Below are 22,077 nucleotides of genomic sequence, written 5' to 3'. Positions count from 1 at the left end.
ACCGAGGACAGGATTTAGTTTCTGATATTTCCTCAAAGAATCCATTACTTACTAAATAATAACTTCAAGATCAATGAGAGTGATGCTGTACTGTGGATTTGACTTAGCCGGTGATGTGCATGCTACACATGATATCAGCTGGTGATGCGCACACATAATGGAGTTTTTGTATATACCTGCTTAAACTCCTGTCTAGTCACCCTTAGCCAAAATATGTGACCATCTGTCAGTAAGGGACTGATCTAGGCAACATATGTGACCATCTATGTAGTCATGCATATGGACATATATAAATATCTTAATCATCAATGAAGATGTCCTGTGTTTCATTTTTAAAATCTGCCTTCACCTAGCTATGGGCATGGGTCCAACATTCTAATTAACCTGTTAACTAACTGGGAGCAAGTTGGTTAGGTAATTGATTATGATAGTAGTAGTTGTACGCTGAAAGCATAAAGAGACAACAAAAGGAGAAATTTCTCCGCTCTCGGTGGGTTTTTTTTTTGCTGAGTGTAGCATCCATGGGAAACCTTTTTACTAGTTTGGTGTTAAATTAGCATCAGAGGCTATGAGTTTGAGAAGCTAATGTATTTCAGTGCATCTACCTCGGGAACCTGTGAAGTTTATGAATCAGACAAGTTTGAATAATGTTTATCACTTTAATTTTTCAAGACTTGTTTTATGTTTTTGAAGGGGAGCCTTGGCAACAGTGAAAGTTGTCGCCATGTGACATGGAGGTCACGCGTTCGATTCGTGGAAACATCCTCTTGTACAAATGCAAGGTAAGGCTGCGTACAAGAGACCTAAAATGGTCCAACCCCTTCGTGGACCTGTGAATAGTGGATTGCAGGAGCTTCATACACCAGGCTTCCCTTTTCTTGCTTGTTCTCATCTTTTTCCATCTAGAGGAACTTGGAAGTTTTGTTGCACAATCTTTTGCTTGTGATGGAGTAGATTGTAAACCCAGAGTTAGTTGTGCATGTTAAAAGAATTCTCACCTCAGTCGTCTTATTCATTGGAAAAAGATGAAGGTTGGCTTAACCTGTTTTGCATTTTGAACTTGAATGCTCCTATTGACTTTCAAATATGTAACAATGAAAATATGTATAACACTGAAGTTCGAATTGATGGTTCTGCTTGTGACAGTTGTCCTTGATACAACAACACGGCTACGTGAGCATGATGCTTATTCATTATCTTTCCTTCACTTCCAGTTTCTACTCTTTGTTGTATGTCTTTATGGTTATGCTTATATTCTTCGTCTTTGAATAGGACTCGTAAAGATTCTTAAGAAATATGGCAAAAGAACTGGAGCACTCATCAGGCTGCCTTTCATCCGAAAAGTGCTCCGGCAGCCATTTTTTTGACAACCAATCTTCTATGCAAGCTCATTAAAGAATGCAAATCCATGCTCGACCTCCTCTTCCCGGAAAACCAACCTTCAAGCTCTTCCAAAGACAAAGAAGAAGATGAAAGCCCCAGTGGTGATGAGAATCCGTCTAAGTCATCAAGATCCTCTTAGGTGAGTGAAGAATTCCCAGAGATCTTGATGAGAGTGAGTACATGGTGAAAGCTTAGACATGAAGAGCAGAGTCTCAGCTTTAAGAGTTTTTTTAGAAGTGGCGGAACAACTTGCAAAGTAGACTTATGAAGATATGCTTCCCAATTGTTATCCAGTCTTGTGTATTTGATTCCAGCTAAGTTGTTCATATTACAGAGAGGATACTGATGCCAGTGTTTTCTTCTTCTTCTTCTTCTTCGTCTTTTTTCATTTAAAATTTTACGGTTATATCCCAAGTTCACATGTGTGGCATGATGTACGGTATCTATCATGCGCTTTTGATCTTTGAAATTTGAATGGTAGTTTGTCGGATTTCTTCAACGTTGAGGTTTGCTTTTGTTACATTACCTTCAGAAATTCATTTGCCCTGTTCTTCATGGCGATTTCATTAGCACAAGTCTATGGATGTCTTGTTGAATTTAGCATTTGCAGGATGTTTTGATTCACAGAAACCTGTTACCTATAATTGCAGTTGTGTTTTGGTAAAGGAATAGTTGATAGCAACCCACTTTGAATGAAACTTATAATTATCGTTAGGGTAAAGATTGTATACATTTAGGGTAAGAGGGATAATGAAGAGTATATTTTATATGCGACATCTTTACTTTTGAGTAGTCTTTTCAGTAGGGGTGCACTCGGTCCGGATACGGCTCGGATATGATGCTTACTATATCCATATTTGCTTACACATCTCGGATACAGATAGAGATATATCTTGGTAAGAAAAATTTATAACCATATCCGCTAAAATTGGATACGAGTATGGATATACATGCGTATATATGAGCGGATATGCATGCGGATACAAAACGAATATGAGAAAACTAGATAGTATGGAGAAAAACATAGTTCATGTGATACAAAAAGAGTTCGTTAATATGCTCATTATAATTGAAAAGTTAAGATTAGACATATTGATCATCAAAATTAATCACAAATTCATAATCTAAGAATCGAAACTATCGTAAGAATATGACTAATATGAATTCGGATATTTCGGATACGGATACAGATATTTCACTACAAAACCATATCCGTAATCATATCCTATCGGTTATAGATTTGAGTAATCATATCGGATACTGTTACAAATATTTCCTCGGATACGGATACGGATACGGATACGGTTTAGCATCCCTACTTCTCAGTTTGCAAACACTGAGGACAACTCCTTCTCCGGAGCTGAATGTGGCTTGTCTGCAGTATTTTTGTACAAAAGAAATTTTCGTTTCAATTAAGACATGATTTGTTCTTCTGAATAATTATTCCTGGAATTGAGTCGTACTACTACTAGTTGCTTTTAACGGAGAGAATATGGTAACTAATGCCTTCATTATTACGATTATTATTATTATTAATATTATTATTATTATTATCATTATTATTATTTAGGAACTTTAATATTTATTATGAAAGATTAATCTCTCTCCAAAGCGAAGGGTGAGCCGACCTGCCAGTTATACGATGTACCTTTGGATGAACAATTCTCCACATATTTCGGCCCATGGGCCATCTTCCATTTAGGCCCAAAAAACTGCCCGAACTAAATTTTAGAATATCTCTAGTTTAGTCCCACATCGACGAGAGCTCTAACGTTTAGAGTCTTTGCATAGCAACTTGCTCTCCCAGGGATCGTCTCTTCGGAGACATCCGATAAAATTGGAACGATACAGAGAAGATTAGCATGGCCCCTGCGCAAGGATGACACGCACAAATCGAGAAATGGTCCAAATTTTTTTTGCAATCTCGCCGGTGATTTTTCGACCCTCAAAACCCTAGAATCTTCAAATTTTTTCCCTCAAAAATCTACCCCATAATTTTGGGCAAGCATTACCTTTAATGGTTGAAATACTAATACTGTAAGCATTCTCTTCATGCTGTTTCTTTTTTAATTGTTGAATGCTTGACTTTATCCTGGTCCTAATAGTTTTTTTTTTGGGTTACTTGCTTCAAAATTTAAACCTCTTTGATGCTGAAAATGACGCCTCCACTCTAGGGGTGGCAATTTATGACCCAACCCATCAACCCGACCCGACCCGACCCGTTTATAATGGGTATGGGTCAAATTATATGGGTCGGGTCATAGATGGGTCAACCCGAACTTGACCCATTTATTAAATGGGTAAATTCGGGTACCCAAAACGACCCGTATAAAACAACATCTGACCCGTTTATACCTACCCACAAACCCAGAACCCCGTCGTCACTCGTCCCTTCGTCTCTGCCCTCGATTTTCCATCTCTCTCTCTCTCGAAAAGCGGCGGCAAGCGGAAAGCGGCGGCGAGCGACAAGAGGCGGCAAAAGAGGAAAGCGGCGGAAAGCGGCGGCGAGCGGCGGCGGAGCGACAAGGAGGTGGCAAACGGCGAGCAGCGGCGATTGAAGAGGTATCGACAGACGAGTTGATCATGTGGTTTCCCCTCTTCTCTCTCTCGAAGCTTCCCCTCTCGTCTCTGTAAGTTTCGCCGCCTCTCTCTGTTTCGCAGAGTTGATGCATTGGCTTTCATGTAAATGAATTTGATCATAGACATCTATTCCTCTTACTAGGGTTTCATTCATGGTCATTTATTAGTAAATTAGGGATTTTTTTTTATGTTATAGCTTAAAGGCAATTGTGTTGAGGCTCTTTTAAGATACATTTGAGTTGGGGATGAAGCATGCGCTATCTGATGTTGACTGATCTGGATCTTTCCGTCGCGCACTTTAATTTAGGAAACACATTTTTATCTCAATATAACTATTTCAGTAATATTTAGCTGAACTTGGAGGTGAACGCATTAATTATCATACTGATTATATGAACCAGAGGCAATTGATTTCCTCAGGTCCCCGTGATAGCTTGAATTCAGAACGCTAATGTTAGTTTGGTTTGTCTTCTCTTCATGGCTCATTTATTGCCCAATTTGTGATTATGCTGTTGAATTTTGGGAGTCTATGATCTAGTGATTCTAGTTGATGAGAAATAATAATAAGGTGTCTAATGTAGTTCTGTTTAGAATTTGGGGAGTCTCCTTATTATATTCTTCTCGCAATTCAGTTTAGAATCAGTTAATTTCTGATATATGTTTGAATTTTATTTAATTTTATGAATCTCATGTAGTTCTGTAATTTTTATCACAGTCAATGGAGTCTAATTTTTAGAATCAGTTAACTATCTATGTTCATGCCAAAATATATGAATAATAAAGGAGTGGTACACTGGTACCTGGCATTGTTTCCTCTGCTCTACTTTTTGTAGAATAGTCCTGACTTTTTTTTAGTAGCTTTCGCAGAGAGATCAAGCTTTAGGATTAATTTGCAAATTTTGAGACAGATCTTTGTCAAATTACTTTTTTTTCCTCGGTGTTATATTGGACTTTTGGGAAATTGCAGGCTGTGTTGAATGGCTTTTGTTAAAGCTCTCCATTCTCATTAGCGTATACATCTTTTGAGATTACGCGTCAGCATGCATTCTGAATTAGCTTTCTAAACTCTTTGTTAAATTCTTTGATTCTTGCTAATTGCACTTAAATACTATAAAATTCTCCTGTTTTGTCGGCTTATATACACAAATAGTCTTTGTGACAGAAAAAACAATAAGCTGTTAAAAATAGCATAATGGCGGTTCCTATTATTAGTTCTCAAAAGACATATCTTTTATCCAAATAGTCTTCTGCATCTGTCATAAGCTAAATAAGTTTAGACATAAGCCAGATTTCTGTTCTCTAGGAGCTAATGTTATTTCTTGACAAAATTTGATCCAGTGCCAACTTCTGAAAGCATGAATGCTATTAAATATTTATTTGATAGCATATGACTTTGGCAGTTCTAGCAATGTGTGTATTGTGGAGATAGGCTGGAGGCCTTGTAGTTGAATACTTGAATTAAAGGCTAAATCCCCACGTTTCATCTGTTATGTTTTCAAATGAATTATAGTGGCAGTACAGATATAATTCAACACTGACAATACTTGAAGAGTTTAAAATCTCCGAAGTAATATTTTCTCATGTTCTAATTCCTCTTCATATTTCTGTTTGATTCATCGGCCATTAAAGCATGCCAAATATGCCTAATTGAGGTGCATGTATTATTATCCACTAAAGATACGGTGGTATTCCTTCCTCCCATCTAACGTCAGTCTAATTTTGCAAAGGAAATTTTAAGTTACCAAATTTGTAATAAGGGTTCAGAGGTTCTCTCAAATGCAATGGACAAAGTAGTTTATAGATTTCTATGCACTGTATTTTTCTATTAGGCTTTAAATAGGATTGCATTCATAAGAACCAAGCATGCATATATTAAAGAGTGTGGCAGTGAAGATAGCTTAGCTTGTTAAGGAGGAAGATAGCAATAAACTCTTTGTTAAATTCTTTTAGCGTATCTTTTTTTATGTTTAGGAATTCGACTCGTTTGAAAGTCAAGAAATTATTAGTTCTCAAAAAACTCAATTAGAACTTTATTTGGATGAACCAAGACTTGACCGTGGTGCTCCACTCGACATTCTTTCATTTTGGAAGACTAATGAGCATAGATACCCCGAGCTCTCTCTATTGGCAAGGGACATAATGGCGGTTCCTATTTCTACGGTTGCTTCGGAGAGTACTTTCAGTGTAGGTGAGAGAATCCTTAACCAATACCGAAGCACTCTTAAGCCTAACAATGTGGAGGCTTTAGTTTGCACGCGTGATTGGTTATATGGTATCAAAGATAGACAATTACTAATGTTATATTTCAACTTTTTTTGATTATTTATTCGGATAATAGGTGAGGTTGGGTGTTCGTAATGTTGCTTTTGTGGATTAATATCAGTATCTTTGATCTGATGTGTATGACTATTGGATTTCCATTCATGTATTATTGGTTTTTTTTTAAGGTGATGTTTTTTAAGGTGAGGTTTTAACCTTTTGGATTCAAGAGGTGGGTTTCTCTAGTACGGATGTTTTGTACATGATACATTGTAAATTTTTTTGGGCTAAATTATCAAATTGGCATTTTGGCAGGAGTCTATTCAAATTATGGTAATTGTTCTTTCACAAGTGATATTATGGTATTAATATTGAGACTAATACCAATCTATTAAAATCCTGTTGCTTTTTTCTGTGTGCAGGCCACATTTGATTGCCTCATGAAGACTTATGGGTTCCTGGCACCAGACTGCAAAGAGTACATGAATATACTGCAAAGAGTTAAAGAAGAGAGGGAACTAAAATAAATGCGGAAAAGAAGGATAACTACATGCTATATTATTGTATAATGTCTACATATATTTTCCTTTACTGCTCTTCATTGCTTTTTGCGGTAGGAAACCCCCTTGACCAATATTTCCAGGTCCTTGTGAAGACATTTTTCCTTGCGACATGATTTGGGACCGTCCAGAGCCTTGAACAAATGATGTATTTTTGTTTGTCGATATTTGTAATTTGTTGAAGTACATTTAAATACTGAATACGTCTTTGAAATAACTCCATGTTGTGAGTAGTAATAGTTTTTGTCTAAAGAGCTTGCAAAAAGTGTTTTTTTGTGCTTGTATAAAATTTTTTATTAGTTATATGTGTTAGTATATGTCTTGCATTAGATAAACGGGTTATTCGGGTTATATGGGTCGGGTCGGGTAACCCGTTTAATAATCGGGTCGGATCACATTGACCCATTTATTAAACGGGTCGGGTCGGGTCACACTTATACGGGTCGGGTCAAATTTTATATGGGTCGGGTCGGGTCGGGTCGACCCGTTTGCCACCCCTACTCCACTCTTTGTTTAGCCTAAATTTTAAACTGCCTGTAGGTTCTATGTGATGACTGTCTTTAGTTACCGCATTAATTTCTATGATATCCAATTGTTGATTGCTCTTTGTAGAAAGAACCTCATTGCTGTTGCCAATCCCAAAAGAGTGAGCAATACCCAAGTTATGTGCAAATATTTTCACCCATGGTTCGAATATTTAAGCAAAACAGAGAGATTTTGGGGCTTTTCCTATTTAGTGACAAATTTTCAAAACCAACCCTTTTAGCATTTTATTTGCAAAAAACGACCTATTTTGAAAATAATTACAAAAACCGACCTGTTTTCAGCCCAGCGCTGAAAACAGGTCGGTTTTTGTAAAAAAGTCTCCGAAACATCACGGGAGTTCAACTCCCGTGAAGTTTATCGAGAAATTAAACTTCACGGGAGTTGAACTCCCGTGAAGATTAATTTGTGCTTAAAACTCCACGGGAGTTCAACTCCCGTGGAGTTACAGTCGAAAATTTCCAGCGAACCGATCACGGGAGTTCAACTCCCGTGAAGTTTATCGAGAAATTAAACTTCACGGGAGTTGAACTCCCGTGAAGCTTAATTTTGCTTAAAACTCCACGGGAGTTCAACTCCCGTGGAGTTACAGTCGAAAATTTCCAGCGAACCGATCTCGGTTCTTCGGGAATTTTTTGACTGCAACTTCACGGGAGTTCAACTCCCGTGAAGTTGCAGTCAAAAATTCCCGAAGATCCACTCTCTGGAAAGTTAAACTCCCGTGGAGTTTTGGCTCCCCTATATAACCGCGCGTGCCCAGCCCGACAGCCCAAAACCCTAACCCTTCGTTCCGCCCCTGTGCCGTCGCCACCGCAGCAAGGATCCGCCGCCGCCCTTGCCTCCGACCGCCGCCGCCGACGCCGACCCAGCCTCCGACCGTCGCCGCCGCCACAGCTCCGACTGCCGCCGCCGTCAGATCTCAGATCTGAGTCAAAAAATCCAAAAAAAAGGTAAATTCTTCCTAAAAAAATATACTCTCTAATTTTTGTATACTCTCACTATTTGATTGTGATTATATGTAAAAATCTAGATTTTAGAATTTAATTATGAATTATTTTTGAATTTTGTGAAGAAATCTGAAAATTAGAAGGGAAATTATCAATAAATGTGAAATTTAGTGTGAAAATTATCAATAAATATAAAAATTATCAATAAATGTGAAAATTAGAGGGGAAATTATTAAATGGGAAATTATCAATAATTTTGTGAAATTTGTGAAGAATTAGTGTGAAAATTATCAATAATTTTGTGAAATTAGAGGGGAAGTTATCAATAATTTCGAAAATTATTGTATTTAGATTTTAGAATTTAATTGTGAATTATTTACGAATTTTGTGAAGACGTATTAAATAATTTTGCGTATTTAGAGGTGAAATTATCAATTAATGTGGAAATTAGAGTTACTACCTAAATGTAAAAATTAGTAACAATCAATATTTATTTGGCTTTTCGTGTAATATTGATATTGAATTTTTCACTCTTCAGAGGTAACGATGAATGATCGAATTGTAATTCTCTGTTCTTATGATGGGAAGATTAATTACCTCGAGAATAATATGCCCGTTTATGAAGGAGGCACGACGAGACCGTTGTTCATAACAAAATCGTGTACTTTCGATGATTTGGTTAATGAATTACACAAACTTACATTAACTAACTCACGTGAGTATCACCTCAGTGTGGTTTGCAATTATCCTGTTGTGGAGAACAGAACAAGTGGCATTCAAATATCAAGTGACTACGATATGGGTCTCATTCATGTCTTACACGACGAGAAGCGTTCGGTCGAATTGTTCATTGAAAAACATCAGAGAGATTTGGGCAAATCGTTGAACTACGAAGGAATGTATTCCCGCATGTTGGAGGATCCTGAAGTTGATTCTGTAGGCTTTTTATCTCCTCAACAAGATGAATGTTGGACACAATCACAATACATGAGCGGTCCTTCGTTCGTGGGCACTTCGAATGCTTTCGATACTAACACGGGAATTCAAGAAGATAATGCAAGTGTTGAATCCGAGAATGATGAAGAGGAGGGATTACAAATTAATAGCATGACCTTGATAGATCGTGATGACGGGGAAAACCAACACATCGACGGGGCTTATGTTAATAATGAGTATGTCGGCTTAGAGGATCCGCCGCCCGATGAAGGGTAGAGAAGGGAATGAGGAGATACTGTTAATTGACCTCGGAAAAGCATAGTGGTGGAAGTGCAAAGATGAAGCTGTAGAAAGAAAAGCGAAGGAAAATGGAAGAGATATTTAAAATTTCCAGATGTTCACTGAAGTTGAAAATTTTCAAAAAGACAAGAGAAAATCAGAAACATGAGATTATGAAGTAAAGTTTGAAATAAGCAACCCTTATAAACTTATTGGATACTTAAATTTGTAAGTTGAAACCACTATGCAAGTCTAAATAGTAAACTCAACTTACCCTGAGGCGGGGTTTGACCATGAGCACCATTCTGCACAGCTCTCAGGGAGGCAGTGTTCGCAGATGTATCGGGGCCCAGGCTCACAGGAGTTACCCTTGGCTGCCCTCCTCCTTGTCCATTACCGGACTTCTTTAAACTGCACAAACCAGCAAAAAAAAAACTATAAATAAAGACAAAGCTTTAAGAGACCCCCTCTCATAGTTTCCTGTTCTAATGCATTAGCATAGTTCTCCAAATTTAATAAACTTAGACATGATAATCATTTGCCTCTTTAGTTCTAAGTCCACAACCAAAACTTAAAACAGAAAACTCTCAATTACTAACCTTGCCCGCCACCAAACTCCTCAGAAGTAGAAACTCTTCCTAAGAAGTATAGAACACGCTAATTTAAAATAAAAACTCAAACTCTGACAATTTGAAATTTCTTATTCTAAAATAGGAATCATCAATAACGATAGTTAATGACTCAAAAGATCCAAACTTTAAGAAGCCAACTTGCCCAAATTAGCAAAATAAAACAGAACACAAACTCACCTCCGATTACTTGATGACGAAGGCTGATTAGAAGAGGACGATAGATGATGGGGATGAGCGGCGCCACCGCTACCGCCGCCCTTCCCTGCACCGCCACCGCCGGAGAACCCTCTGCCGTGGCCGGATCGACCGCCGGATTTCCTCAGCTGGCCGTCGCTCTTCTCAAACCTAGATTGATTATGGGACATAAATACCTAACCTTTCCCCCTTCTCGCTTTTCTCTCTTCCAACCCTGAAGACAACAACGACAACAAAAATCACAGATCCAACATCAGCATCAATCCGCTGCAAACCCTAGAAATCAGCATTGAACAGTACCTCCCCCTATAACCGCCAACGAAGGCGATAATTTGGTGGGAAATATAGTTACCCGAGAGGAATCTAACAGATTAGGGTTTCGTTTATTTCCCCAATCACGCGGACTGGGAACGGCGATCAATCATCAACGACGAAGCGATGGATAGAGAGAGAAACAGAGTGATGAGAGAGGAACAAAATTAGGAGAGAGAATAGTTTTGAACTGGCTTTTATGGGAGAGAGAAAATTAGGGAAGTTAATTAACTTTAGGGGGTGTTTGGTTCAACATTGGGCAAGAATAAGATTAGGAATCGTATATTTTTTTATGGATTCCTAGCTAATCCATAAAAAATTTTAAGATAATTTTATGTTGTCATGGAATTCTTTTTTTTCTATGTTTATTTCATAACATGAAAAAATAGAAACCAACTTTATAGAAACCCTACAATTCATATTCTTTAGTTTGGTTTGGAATGAGAATATGATTTGATCTCATAATAATATTGGGTTTGTGAAAAAACAAAATCCGAAAAAAAGAGAGAGGAAAAATAATACAAATGCGTCGGCTTTCTGCTCCAAATCCGCCCAAATTATTAGATTTTGGATTTCTATAAAATGAACATACTTTTTCAACTTTATAGATTCCGAAATCTATAAATTTTTGGGGAACCAAACTCAAGAATAGGATTCATAAAGAATTATTTATTTATAATTTTGCCATTGTCAGACCCAAATCCTATTCTTTTTCCATAAAAATGATGAAACAAACAGCCCCGAGAGAGGCGTGAGCGAGTGGGATCGGATTGGCGTGTAGGGGCATTTTGGGAAATATATGTTGAGGAGTAGGTGATCACTGTGGGCGGTCAAAACACCGCTTTCGGAGGTGCGTATGATCCCGACCGTTAGATTTTCTATCAACGAGTGAGATTTGCGTATCCTTTTTAACCCTGGGTAATTTAGCGCATGATGACGCGATGATTATCATTCTATTGCGATCTTCATGCATTGGCTAAACACTGTTAATGTAAAAAATTCTGGTTGAATTTCCTTCTAAGGGTCTGTTTCGTTTATTTCCTAAAAACCAAGAAATGGAAATGAAAATGTGGAAATCTCAAAAAATGTAATTTCATCCATTTTCATCCCTAAAACTCACTCATAACATTCAATAAAATATTATTTTTATCCAATAACTCATTCACAACATCTAATAAAATATTATTTTCATCCACAACATCACTTAACTCATATCATCTCATCATTTCAAATCACTCACATCATCCTATAAGATGGTGACAACTCATCTCATCTCATTAACATTTCATTTCCACCCATTTCCTCACAAAAAGTTAGGAAAACGATTTCCTTAAGTGTGGGTCACATCATTCAATAATATAATGACAACTCATCACATCTCATCTATTTTCTTATTTTTAAGAATGAACCAAACAAAAGAAAACAACCTATTACAGGAAATGGGTTTCTTATAATTCATTTCCTTATTTTTTTTCACCAACCAAACAACATCAAAATAAATTTTCCTAAAAAATCACTCACATCATCCAATAATAAGGTGACAACTAACATCATCTCATCTCCAGTTCTTTGATTTCCTTCTTTTTTTAGCCAACCAAACATTCTCAAAACAATTTTTCTTAGAAATAGTTTTCCATTTCTTTGATTTCCCTCTTTTTTTAGGCAAACAAACAGCCCCTAAAAAAACACCAACCCTGAAAAGCTATATATCGACTTTATTTGAACGTAAAAAAGACGCATAAAATTTACACGGCTAGGATTTTGATATAACTCTGACACTACACGATATTTATGATAAATAGTATATCATTACCTTGACGTTTTACTTTATCTATTTTGCATTGAATTAAGGCATGAATTACTAAGTCGTTTTTGGGAGAGTTTGATGACAGCTTGTCTTTTGTCCAAAAGTAATTCATTAGCTCTAATGATAACTAAACTTGAACTTTAAGAAGACAAAAACGAAATGAATTCCTTTGCTAACCCCTTATTCCAAGCTAAAAATAAACACAACCTCAGTAGTCTTTTCGTCACTTTGGGAATATCGAAATAGCTGGATTGTTCTTAATTAAACAAGAACAAGAAGCGTTTGATAGCAACGTAAAAGATACTAAGTATTTGATTGTCTTGAAGTACATATTTTGTAAAGTTTCCTGGGCTAATTAAGGTAGGGATTCTTCCGTAAATACACCTGAAGGTTTTATATTTATACCAAGAGTAATTGGCAATTTGGTCACACCTTGTTAATTTGTGTATCTCAAACATAATGATTTGGTGAAATATTTTTTAAAATAAAGAGCATTGAGCGTGTTTAATAAATTTAAAAACTTGAATTTTCTGATTTTTTTTTATACAATTAGATGGAAAACAAGGGAACTGGTTCATTAATCATTAGTTGCTAACCTACTAATATTTCTATTTAATCAGTATTATGTTCACTAACGTCAATTCTCTTTCATCATTATAATATGAAGCAAAAATACTTATTATACAAACTAGAAACAATTATATTATCAAAGATCCCAAGGTTTTAGCAAAAAATTGTCTAATATACTCCCTAACTGGTAGTTAGATAAGCTACTCCATTATTATTATTTTTTCGCTTTGGACGAACATGCAAATTCTGAGAAGTCAGTGGGCTTTTCATAAAAGGTAACGGCAAATGAAAACGCAGCTGGAAAAAAGGCAAAAACGGCTCCTCCATCCCCGAGGACAAATTTTCAAAACCAACCCTTTTAGCATTTTATTTGCAAAAAACGACCTATTTTGAAAATAATTACAAAAACCGACCTGTTTTCAGCCCAGCGCTGAAAACAGGTCGGTTTTTGTAAAAAAAGTCTCCGAAACATCACGGGAGTTCAACTCCCGTGAAGTTTATCGAGAAATTAAACTTCACGGGAGTTGAACTCCCGTGAAGCTTAATTTTGCTTAAAACTCCACGGGAGTTCAACTCCCGTGGAGTTACAGTCGAAAATTTGCCAGAGATCGAGTCTCTGGAAATTTGGCACTGCAACTTCACGGGATTTCAACTCCCGTGAAGTTGCAGTCACAATTTGCCAGAGACTCGGTTCGCTGGAAATTTTCGACTGTAACTCCACGGGAGTTGAACTCCCGTGGAGTTTTAAGCAAAATTAAGCTTCACGGGAGTTCAACTCCCGTGAAGTTTAATTTCTCGATAAACTTCACGGGAGTTGAACTCCCGTGATGTTTCGGAGACTTTTTTACAAAAACCGACCTGTTTTCAGCGCTGGGCTGAAAACAGGTCGGTTTTTGTAATTATTTTCAAAATAGGTCGTTTTTTGCAAATAAAATGCTAAAAGAGTTGGTTTTGAAAATTTGTCCATATTTTCACCCATGGTTCGAATATTTAAGCAAAACAGAGAGATTTTGGGGCTTTTCCTATTTAGTTATCAGTGTCTCTACCCAAGTTTGGTATCACTCTCTTGAATTTTTTCCCCCCTTTAGAAATTGAATCCGGAACGTATGACGTTATTAATACAAAAAACGCTAATTCATACAACAGGACCTTATCTTTAAAAAAGAAAAATTAATGGGACCTTGGTCTATTTGAATGTGGACGTACTGTATCTTCTGCGCATCTAAGGAGAAGATTGTGTATTTACAATGCGACCGGATTTTCTTTTATTGTCCTGAAAACCTGACAGGATGCGATACCTGATCTTTTGGTAAAGAAAGTTAGCTGCTGTCATAGATCAGCTGTGGTTTCGTGGAACTGGTACAATTTTTCTGCACGTATGACGTTACAAATTAGCTTGACTTCACTAAGAATCATCATGTGGCTTGTAGACATTAGAATACTCTCATAGAGCTTCTATGGCCAGCTAGGAGCGATCCACACTCGTGGGCAAGGATGATTATCCTGTATTCACAACGCTTCATTCCTGTGGTATTCTTGTAAGTGCTATTCTTATATTTCTGCTCTCTTTGCATTTGTCACTTGTTAGGCTACCTTTTAGGCTTTGCATCACAAGTATCATGTGCGTATTAAGATCCTCTTTCTAACATAAAAAATGTATGTTGTATGCTAGTGGGTGCATACTGACTTGTTGACCAGCCGAGGCCACTTAGAAAAAAGTTAGCACCCACTATCTGTCCCAGGTTTTTCACATAATTTTCACTTTCAAAATCAAATTATTCAGCAGCTGTTGAATTGATTCTATGTATCTCTCAAACTTCATATGTCTCACTTGGTTTGTTTATAAATGCACATTATTAACAAAAATATCCTAGACCACTTAAAATGATTAAGTGAATTTCATATCTGATTTTACTTGTTTTAGAATGCTTGAAGGTTTCATCAGAGTTATACGCTAAAATCACATCATATAAATAAAACATTGAAAAAAACAATATAACTAAAAACGATATTTAAGATTTTTTCCCTGTGAGGTTATTTATGTGATTTTACTCGTTGAGCACCGGAGTCTGAAACCCAATGAATGTAAAAGCTTGAGCCTTTCAAACCGCAGTAATATTTGTTGCATTCCTGATCTGGATCGCCAGATTTGCGACCTGAGTAAGAAAGAGAAATTCTTACTAAGAGCTGAACAATTTACATAAAAAGTCTACTGTGATATAATATAACTAACAACAAAATATTAGCAGTGTCTTAATAAACTTAATGCAGTTTTTTTGACATTCTAAATTCACACCTTGAATTGTGAATGATGATTGTTTAACACATTTAGAATCGTGATTGTATTTTAAATAATTTTATCTGTTGTTTCGCATCTTCTTCAGATGCATGTCTCTGTCTCTTCTTTGTCCATATGCATACAAATAATGCACGTATAATTGCATCTCAAGATCTCATATACCGATCACTTATATATACTCTTAGCACAGCTGATCTTCATAGTAGTGCATCATGTATCTGTACCCATACCTAAAACCAAATTGTGTCACAAATCAAACAGTTTGAGGAGCTCTTGTTCAGGTCATGTAGATTAAGTAAAGATGATGAAAGAGCAAACTCAGTAAAGTAACAAAGTCCAGATATAAAATCAGTGTGAAAGTGTGCTTGAAGATTGTCAAACTTGTAACGTAATAGAATATTGACTAAAGGTAACCTATATAAAATTTCAGAAATCATTTTCACTTTCACGCAGTGCCACTACGGGTTGCTCTGTAATCCACTAATTCTATAATCCAAGTGTAGGAGAAGGATAGACATCAGCTTCAATGTCCTACGTACAGAGTGCTTGCTCCACTATCACATATATGTAAAATTAAGTATGTCAATGGATAGGCCCTATCTATATAAACACAAACCTTAGGATGCTGATATTAACACCAAGCTTAGCAAATACAAGAACAAGAAGATGTCAGCTTACGTGTGGGTTACCCTTTTGATTGTCCTCATGGACTGCTTCTTTTCAGCCCAGGCCCAAGGCAGTCTGCAAACAGATTTCTACTCCTTGTCTTGTCCCAAGGGTGAGGCCATTGTGAGATCCACTGTTGAGAAATATTTCAAAAAAGACTCCAGTATGGCTGCTGGCTTGTTGAGACTTCACTTCCATGACTGTTTTGTTCAGGTTCGTTCTATTCATTTCAGTTTGGTATTTCTATTACATGAGCTTTTTGTTCCAATATATGTTGCAACTTGTGTATTAGGGTTGTGATGGTTCGATCTTGATTTCTGGAGCTTCTGCTGAGAGGACTGCATTACCGAACATTGGGCTTAGAGGATTTGAAGTTGTAGATGATGCGAAATCTCAGTTAGAGGCAGCGTGTCCTGGGGTGGTGTCCTGTGCTGATATCCTTGCATTGGCTGCTCGCGACTCTGTGGACCTGACTGGTGGACCGAGTTGGTCGGTGCCTCTGGGAAGACGTGATGGAAGAGTTTCATCGGCATCAGATGCTACAAGCTTACCAGCACCTACTGATACTGTTTCTGTTCAGTTACGAAAGTTTTTGGACAAGGGATTGAATGAGCATGATCTTGTAACACTTGTAGGTATGTGTTCTATCTCTCTTTCTTTAAGTAGTAGTTTGTTTGTTTGGCTAATATGCATACTTGAAAGTTTTTGAAGGTGGTCATGTTATGTTTGCTTAAAAAACCCACAACTCATCCATTTAGTTTTTTCAGGTGAAAGGCTTGTGATATAATGGGATCCATGTGGTTTTAAGGGGTCCTTATTACCTTTATCATCATTTGCAATTCAGATGTGCGTGCTTAATCCATGTATATTGTGCCTGACCAAAAGGGATTTAAGATGGATTCATTTCGATGTGGCGATGCAAATTAGTCAGGTATAGGATTTGGGCACTTGAGAGTCAATTGGGATAGTTGAACATGTAGTTTAATTCTGAGCTAGTCCTACCTTGGTTTAGAATCATCTATAGAGCACCTATTCTTTAGAGCAACAACAACAAAACTTTTATCTCAAAATTTTGGGTTCAGCTGTATGAATCCTTCTAATGGGTTCTGTTGAGCGCTATGTCCACTAAGTCAAACATTATCATGTCCTTCGTAATGGTTTCTAAGGCCTACTTCTAGTCTTTTCTTTTCCATTAATTATAATCTTATCACTCATCCTAATTGGTGAGTGCCTTCATTGCACATGACTAAGCAACTACGCTTCATGACAGAACCGCCTGCATGCGATAGGCAGTTCCTAGCCACAAAATGGGGGAAAAATTACCAAACTGCCCCCTTTTTTTCACATCGTAGGTATTGAACTGCCCTCTAGCATGCGGACGGTTCTGATAGGATGTGATAGGATGTGTACTCTGACTAAACCATCTCAAATATTTTTCTCATTGTATCTTCTATGTGGGTAACCACCAATTTACTGCCCTCATTTCTTATCTTATCCGATCCCTTGAGTGTATATCCACTAGTCCACAGTGACCTTCAACCTTCTCATTTCTGCACCACTTATTTTTTGCGCTTGTATATAGCACTTGTACTTTGAAGAATGAATAATACTTAAACTGATACTTAATAGATATGTGTTAAATACTTCCTTTGACATACCCTGAAATTTAGCTTATCTAGATGTACTAAATACATGTAACCAATTCAAGAATGAAAATTTTGAAAATTGAATGTGTGCACAACATGTCAGATATCAGATACATCTTAAAAGTTTCAACTTATCCTGGGCTTGCTAAAAAGATACCAAAAACTAACCACATAAATGAACCACTTACTTAAAAAAATCATAAAATGAATTCATGCAAGTTTAAATTTAGGGGTTTTGCAATCTTAGTCCCTTAAATCGTTACCATTTTGATATTAGTCCCCTAAATCTTTATATTTTGATATTAGTCCCTCAAATTATATTTAATGTATTGATATTAGTCCCTATGTTACTGTTTCCATTCAAAGCCCTCAACTATGGTTAGGTTTAACCCAAGCATGGCAGTGTAATTACCAAAAACTCATCCCACATTAAATTCCCTAAATTAACCAGTCATTCCCTTTCCCTCTCTCATTCTCTCTTCCATTTCTCGCTCTCAACGAGCCCGAGGCCATGCTCCAGCGGGAGAATCTCAGCGAGAAAGTGACCGAGTCCATTTGTGTAGCATGAAAAGATTCGGAGGCAAGAGATCGGCTCTAATCCTTGCTTTCTTTTAATTTGATCAATAGTCATGAGAAATTCTGGCACATTTGATTGCAGATTGTCAGCTTCCTCACAAATTAGGGTTTAGGACAAAAAAGTTGTTCCTTTTGGGGAAGGAGAGGAGAATAAAGGGGAGGGGACGGAGCCGGAGAGGGATTGTAACGCCCCGCCCCGGAATCTGGGAGTCGGTACGCTACTAGATCTGATGGACTGGCCTCACAAACCACCACATGTCTTTTCAGCACGTTTTGTCCTCAATCACGCGCTCCCTAGAAAAACTTTACAGGGAGTCACCCATCCTAGAATTTCTCCAGGCCAAGCACGCTTAACTTTGGAGTTTCTAAGAGTTGGGTTCCCGAAAAGAAGATGCATCTTGGTGGTATGAGTATTCCAATCAAATCTATCAATACTAATCACATCACCCTCTCAAGGATTGGGGTATTACATACTCCCCCACTTAAATTCACAACGTCCTCGTTGTGCCAAATCATATCATCCAAGACCGTACCATCCGTGTGAGATTCTAGAGTTGGCTCCTACGGCCTTAAGAGGTGGCTCACGCCCTCTCGACGTAGCACTTTGCACCGCATAGCACTTAGCTCTCACAATTCCGGTTGGCTTTGCTCTGATACCATTTGTAACGCCTCGTCCCGGAATCCGGGAATCGGTACGCTACTAGATCTGATGGACTGGCCTCACAAACCACCACGTGTCTTTTCAGCACGTTTTGTCCTCACTCACGCGCTCCCTAGAAAAACTTCCCAGGGGGTCACCCATCCTAGAATTTCTCCAGACCAAGCACGCTTAACTTTGGAGTTTCTAAGAGTTGGGTTCCCGAAAAGAAGATGCATCTTGGTGGTATGAGTATTCCAATCAAATCTATCAATACTAATCACATCACCCTCTCAAGGGTTGGGGTATTACAGGGATTGAAGGAGACATCGAGGGAGTGGAGAGTGGGGAGGCGGGGGAGGAGAGACCATGAGACTGAGACTATGAGGTTGTGAAAGGGAAGGTGGAGGTGGTGAATTTGGGAGCAGGGAGTTGTTGTTTTGGGGAAGTTGGTGACTGAGCTGAAGGCTTGGAGGTGGGAACGAGAGAAAGAGGGAGAGAGGAGGTTGAAGATGAACATGATGATAATGAGTTTCATGTTTTCTCCCCCTATTATTGGGAGTTTTTTTTTGCAGGAAGATGGTGATGAGATAGAGGAGAAGGAATGTTAGTTGTGTTTCCTTCTTCTAATCTTTAATATCCAAGAATTGGTAATTTCTGAAGAAAAGTTAATTTCTTTTGTCTAATTTTTAATTTTAATTTTTTATATTTCTGCTTGATGCCATACTTTCTTCTATATTAGTTCTTTTGGCTACCTTTTATTATTTTAAGGGAGAAGAGCAGGTCAATGGGGTTTAGGATCTATGTTAGAGAAGAAGAAATTAGCCATGGAGGAGTTTCAATGGCTTTACTGATGGAAAGTGCCGTTGTTCACTGTAAATGGGCCTTTGGAGAAGAAAGGGTGAAACGGGTTTGGGTTCGGGTTTAAAGAGTTTATTGTGTTTAGTTTAACGGGTAAGTGGGTTTGGGTATTGGGTATGAGATGTATAGTAGGGGTATACCTGTCCTTTCTAGTGAAAAGTTAAACTTAACGGAATATTCCCAGCATTTATAATCCAAACTAACTATAGGGACTGATATCAACATGTTATTGCAATTTGAAGGATTAATACCAAAATATGAAGATTTGGGGGACTAATATCAAAATAAGTATGATTTAAGGACTAATGTCAAAATAAGTATGATTTAAGGGGATAATATCTAACAAACCCTTCAATTTATAGTTCTCTTTGATTGATAACTATTAATGTAAATAACTTGCAAAATTTTCATATATTGGAGATATTAGACATTAATACTCAATTACTCAGACATGCTTAACTGCATTTTGTTTTATCCACAACATATTGTATCCCTACTTTTTATGCTTTGCCTTGTATGTGTACCAATATCCCATATCAGGTTCAACACCTGTCGTTGTAGATACATACAATGTCTCTGTATTATATATTACTCATATCCTTGATCATACTCTACAGGAATCTCGAAGGTAGAAATTGAACTCTATGCTCCTTACAGCACAGACGCTAACAGAAAACATTGTTAGAGCTAAACAATAAACTTCACAAGTTAACTTACACATCTTAATGCAGGAACAGGATGGGTTAGGTGTGCATTTAATGGGGTTACTTCCAGTCCCTCACTTGGTTAACTAAGACTATCCATGCTCCACACAAACTTACCTCAGGTGGAATTTTTGCAGAAATGGTTCTTTGATGTAGTATTAGACAATAGGTTTCAATAAGTTCAAGGGGTCCTGATTCAAACATTGCCATTGAAGTTTTAAGTATGTCTGTTTTACCCCTACTTACATTTTTCTAAAAGATTGTGGGTATACACTTGCTGCTTGTTGTTTCATTAATAAGAATTTAACGAAACATCTGAAGTGACAACAAAATGTAAATATACAAGCATATAAAACTAGCTGAGCCATTGACGTGTCCAAAGTAAAATATAGCGAATCAGCAACAACTCTCTTCAAAAGATAGTCTAAAAGAGAACTTTATGTAATAGATCCTAACTACTGTTCCTTCACATCACACTCCTGTTCCACTTGATTCCCACTTATTATGTTATATCTATATGATGCTTGCCTGGCATACATTGTTAGGTAGAACCTACCCATCTAATCTTTCAGATGAACGGAGTACACAGAAGAGTTAACAAAACAAACCAGCAAAGCACTCTCTTTTTCTTTTTCTTCGTCAAGCCATCGTGATAACAAGTTCAGGTATATGTTTTGCATTCAGGTGCGCACACCATTGGTCAAACAGATTGCTTGTTCTTCCGATACCGTCTCTACAACTTCACAGCAACAGGCAACGCGGACCCAACCATCAGCCAATCCTTCTTGCCCCAACTCCGATCCCTCTGCCCCCAGAATGGTGATGCCTCAAGGCGTGTTGCTCTCGATGCTGGAAGCATGACGGACTTCGATGTGAGCTACTTCAAAAACGTGAGGGACGGACAGGGCGTGCTGGAGTCCGATCAGAGGCTCTGGGAGGATGCTACAACTCAAAATATTGTCCGGAATTATGCTGGGAATGTTAGAGGGTTGCTTGGCTTGAGGTTTAGCTATGATTTTCCAAAGGCTATGGTGAAGATGAGCAGCATAGGGGTGAATACTGGGAAACAAGGAGAAGTTAGAAAGATATGTTCCAAGTTTAACTGAGAAGATGCAAGTATTGAATAAGAGGTTGATTGTCAGAAATTTCAGTGTCAATGACTTGTTATAGTGAAATTAAGTTCAGCAATGGTAAGTATAACCAGTTCCGACAATTCACTATGTTTAATGATGGAGAACCATGAACCCAGAATTAATGATGATGTGAAGTCAAAGTTGACAATGATAATAACAAATGGGCATTTCGTATAGTGGTATGATTCTCACTCAGGGTGCGGGAGGTTGCGAGTTCAAATCTCGGAATCCACCCAAAAGAAAATGATTTACTTTTTGGAATACCATCTACGATATTTCTCCACAGCTGATTATGACATCTTCAATGTGGTATAAATCCATTTTAATTAAACAAATATTGAATGCTTCGTTCTTCTGAAAAATCAATGCTGGAAGTTACTGTTGCATTAATGGAGATACCATGATAACTAATCCTCTTATTATATTTTTTCTATAAGATTAACCTTTCACTAAAGGAGGCCTAGTTGCTTCCTGGTATGGTTTTAATTCTATTCTATGGCAAACACTGGTTGCATAAATAGTCCTGCAGGATTTGGCCCACACCAACTCCAG

General features: G+C 37.6%; 2 protein-coding genes and 1 long non-coding RNA gene across 8 annotated transcripts; 2 read left to right on the top strand and 1 right to left on the bottom strand.

The window, feature by feature from the left end:
* On the top strand, positions 3,180-21,701 carry LOC109844816 (peroxidase 25-like). 5 transcript variants are annotated; one of them, XM_020413970.1, is made up of 4 exons: positions 3,180-3,313; positions 16,027-16,181; positions 16,261-16,603; positions 21,077-21,701. In XM_020413970.1, exons 2-4 carry the CDS (start codon positions 16,134-16,136, stop codon positions 21,496-21,498), a joined length of 813 nt encoding a protein of 270 aa, XP_020269559.1. In that variant the 5' UTR covers positions 3,180-3,313; positions 16,027-16,133; the 3' UTR covers positions 21,499-21,701. The 5 variants fall into 5 exon arrangements, with proteins under 5 accessions (XP_020269559.1, XP_020269558.1, XP_020269557.1 ...); XM_020413969.1 differs by having other exon boundaries at positions 3,227-3,420; positions 16,032-16,181; XM_020413968.1 differs by having other exon boundaries at positions 3,227-3,420.
* Positions 5,982-7,047, top strand: LOC109844818. The gene is made up of 2 exons (XR_002248126.1): positions 5,982-6,555; positions 6,645-7,047. It is a non-coding gene; the product is annotated as an uncharacterized LOC109844818 (long non-coding RNA).
* Positions 9,715-10,810, bottom strand: LOC109844817 (homeobox protein Hox-C12-like). Of its 2 annotated transcripts, none has more exons than XM_020413971.1 (3): positions 10,615-10,810; positions 10,297-10,528; positions 9,715-9,898 (listed from the first exon to the last, which is right to left on the bottom strand). In XM_020413971.1, exons 2-3 carry the CDS (start codon positions 10,482-10,484, stop codon positions 9,730-9,732), a joined length of 357 nt encoding a protein of 118 aa, XP_020269560.1. In that variant the 5' UTR covers positions 10,485-10,528; positions 10,615-10,810; the 3' UTR covers positions 9,715-9,729. The 2 variants fall into 2 exon arrangements, with proteins under 2 accessions (XP_020269560.1, XP_020269561.1); XM_020413972.1 differs by having other exon boundaries at positions 10,667-10,810.

The sequence above is a fragment of the Asparagus officinalis genome, chromosome 6 (assembly GCF_001876935.1).
Source record: "Asparagus officinalis chromosome 6, Aspof.V1, whole genome shotgun sequence".
In the NCBI taxonomy this organism is placed as follows: Eukaryota; Viridiplantae; Streptophyta; class Magnoliopsida; order Asparagales; family Asparagaceae; genus Asparagus; species Asparagus officinalis.
Note: the sequence above shows the minus strand (reverse complement) of the source record. Positions and strands in the feature narration are given on the sequence as shown.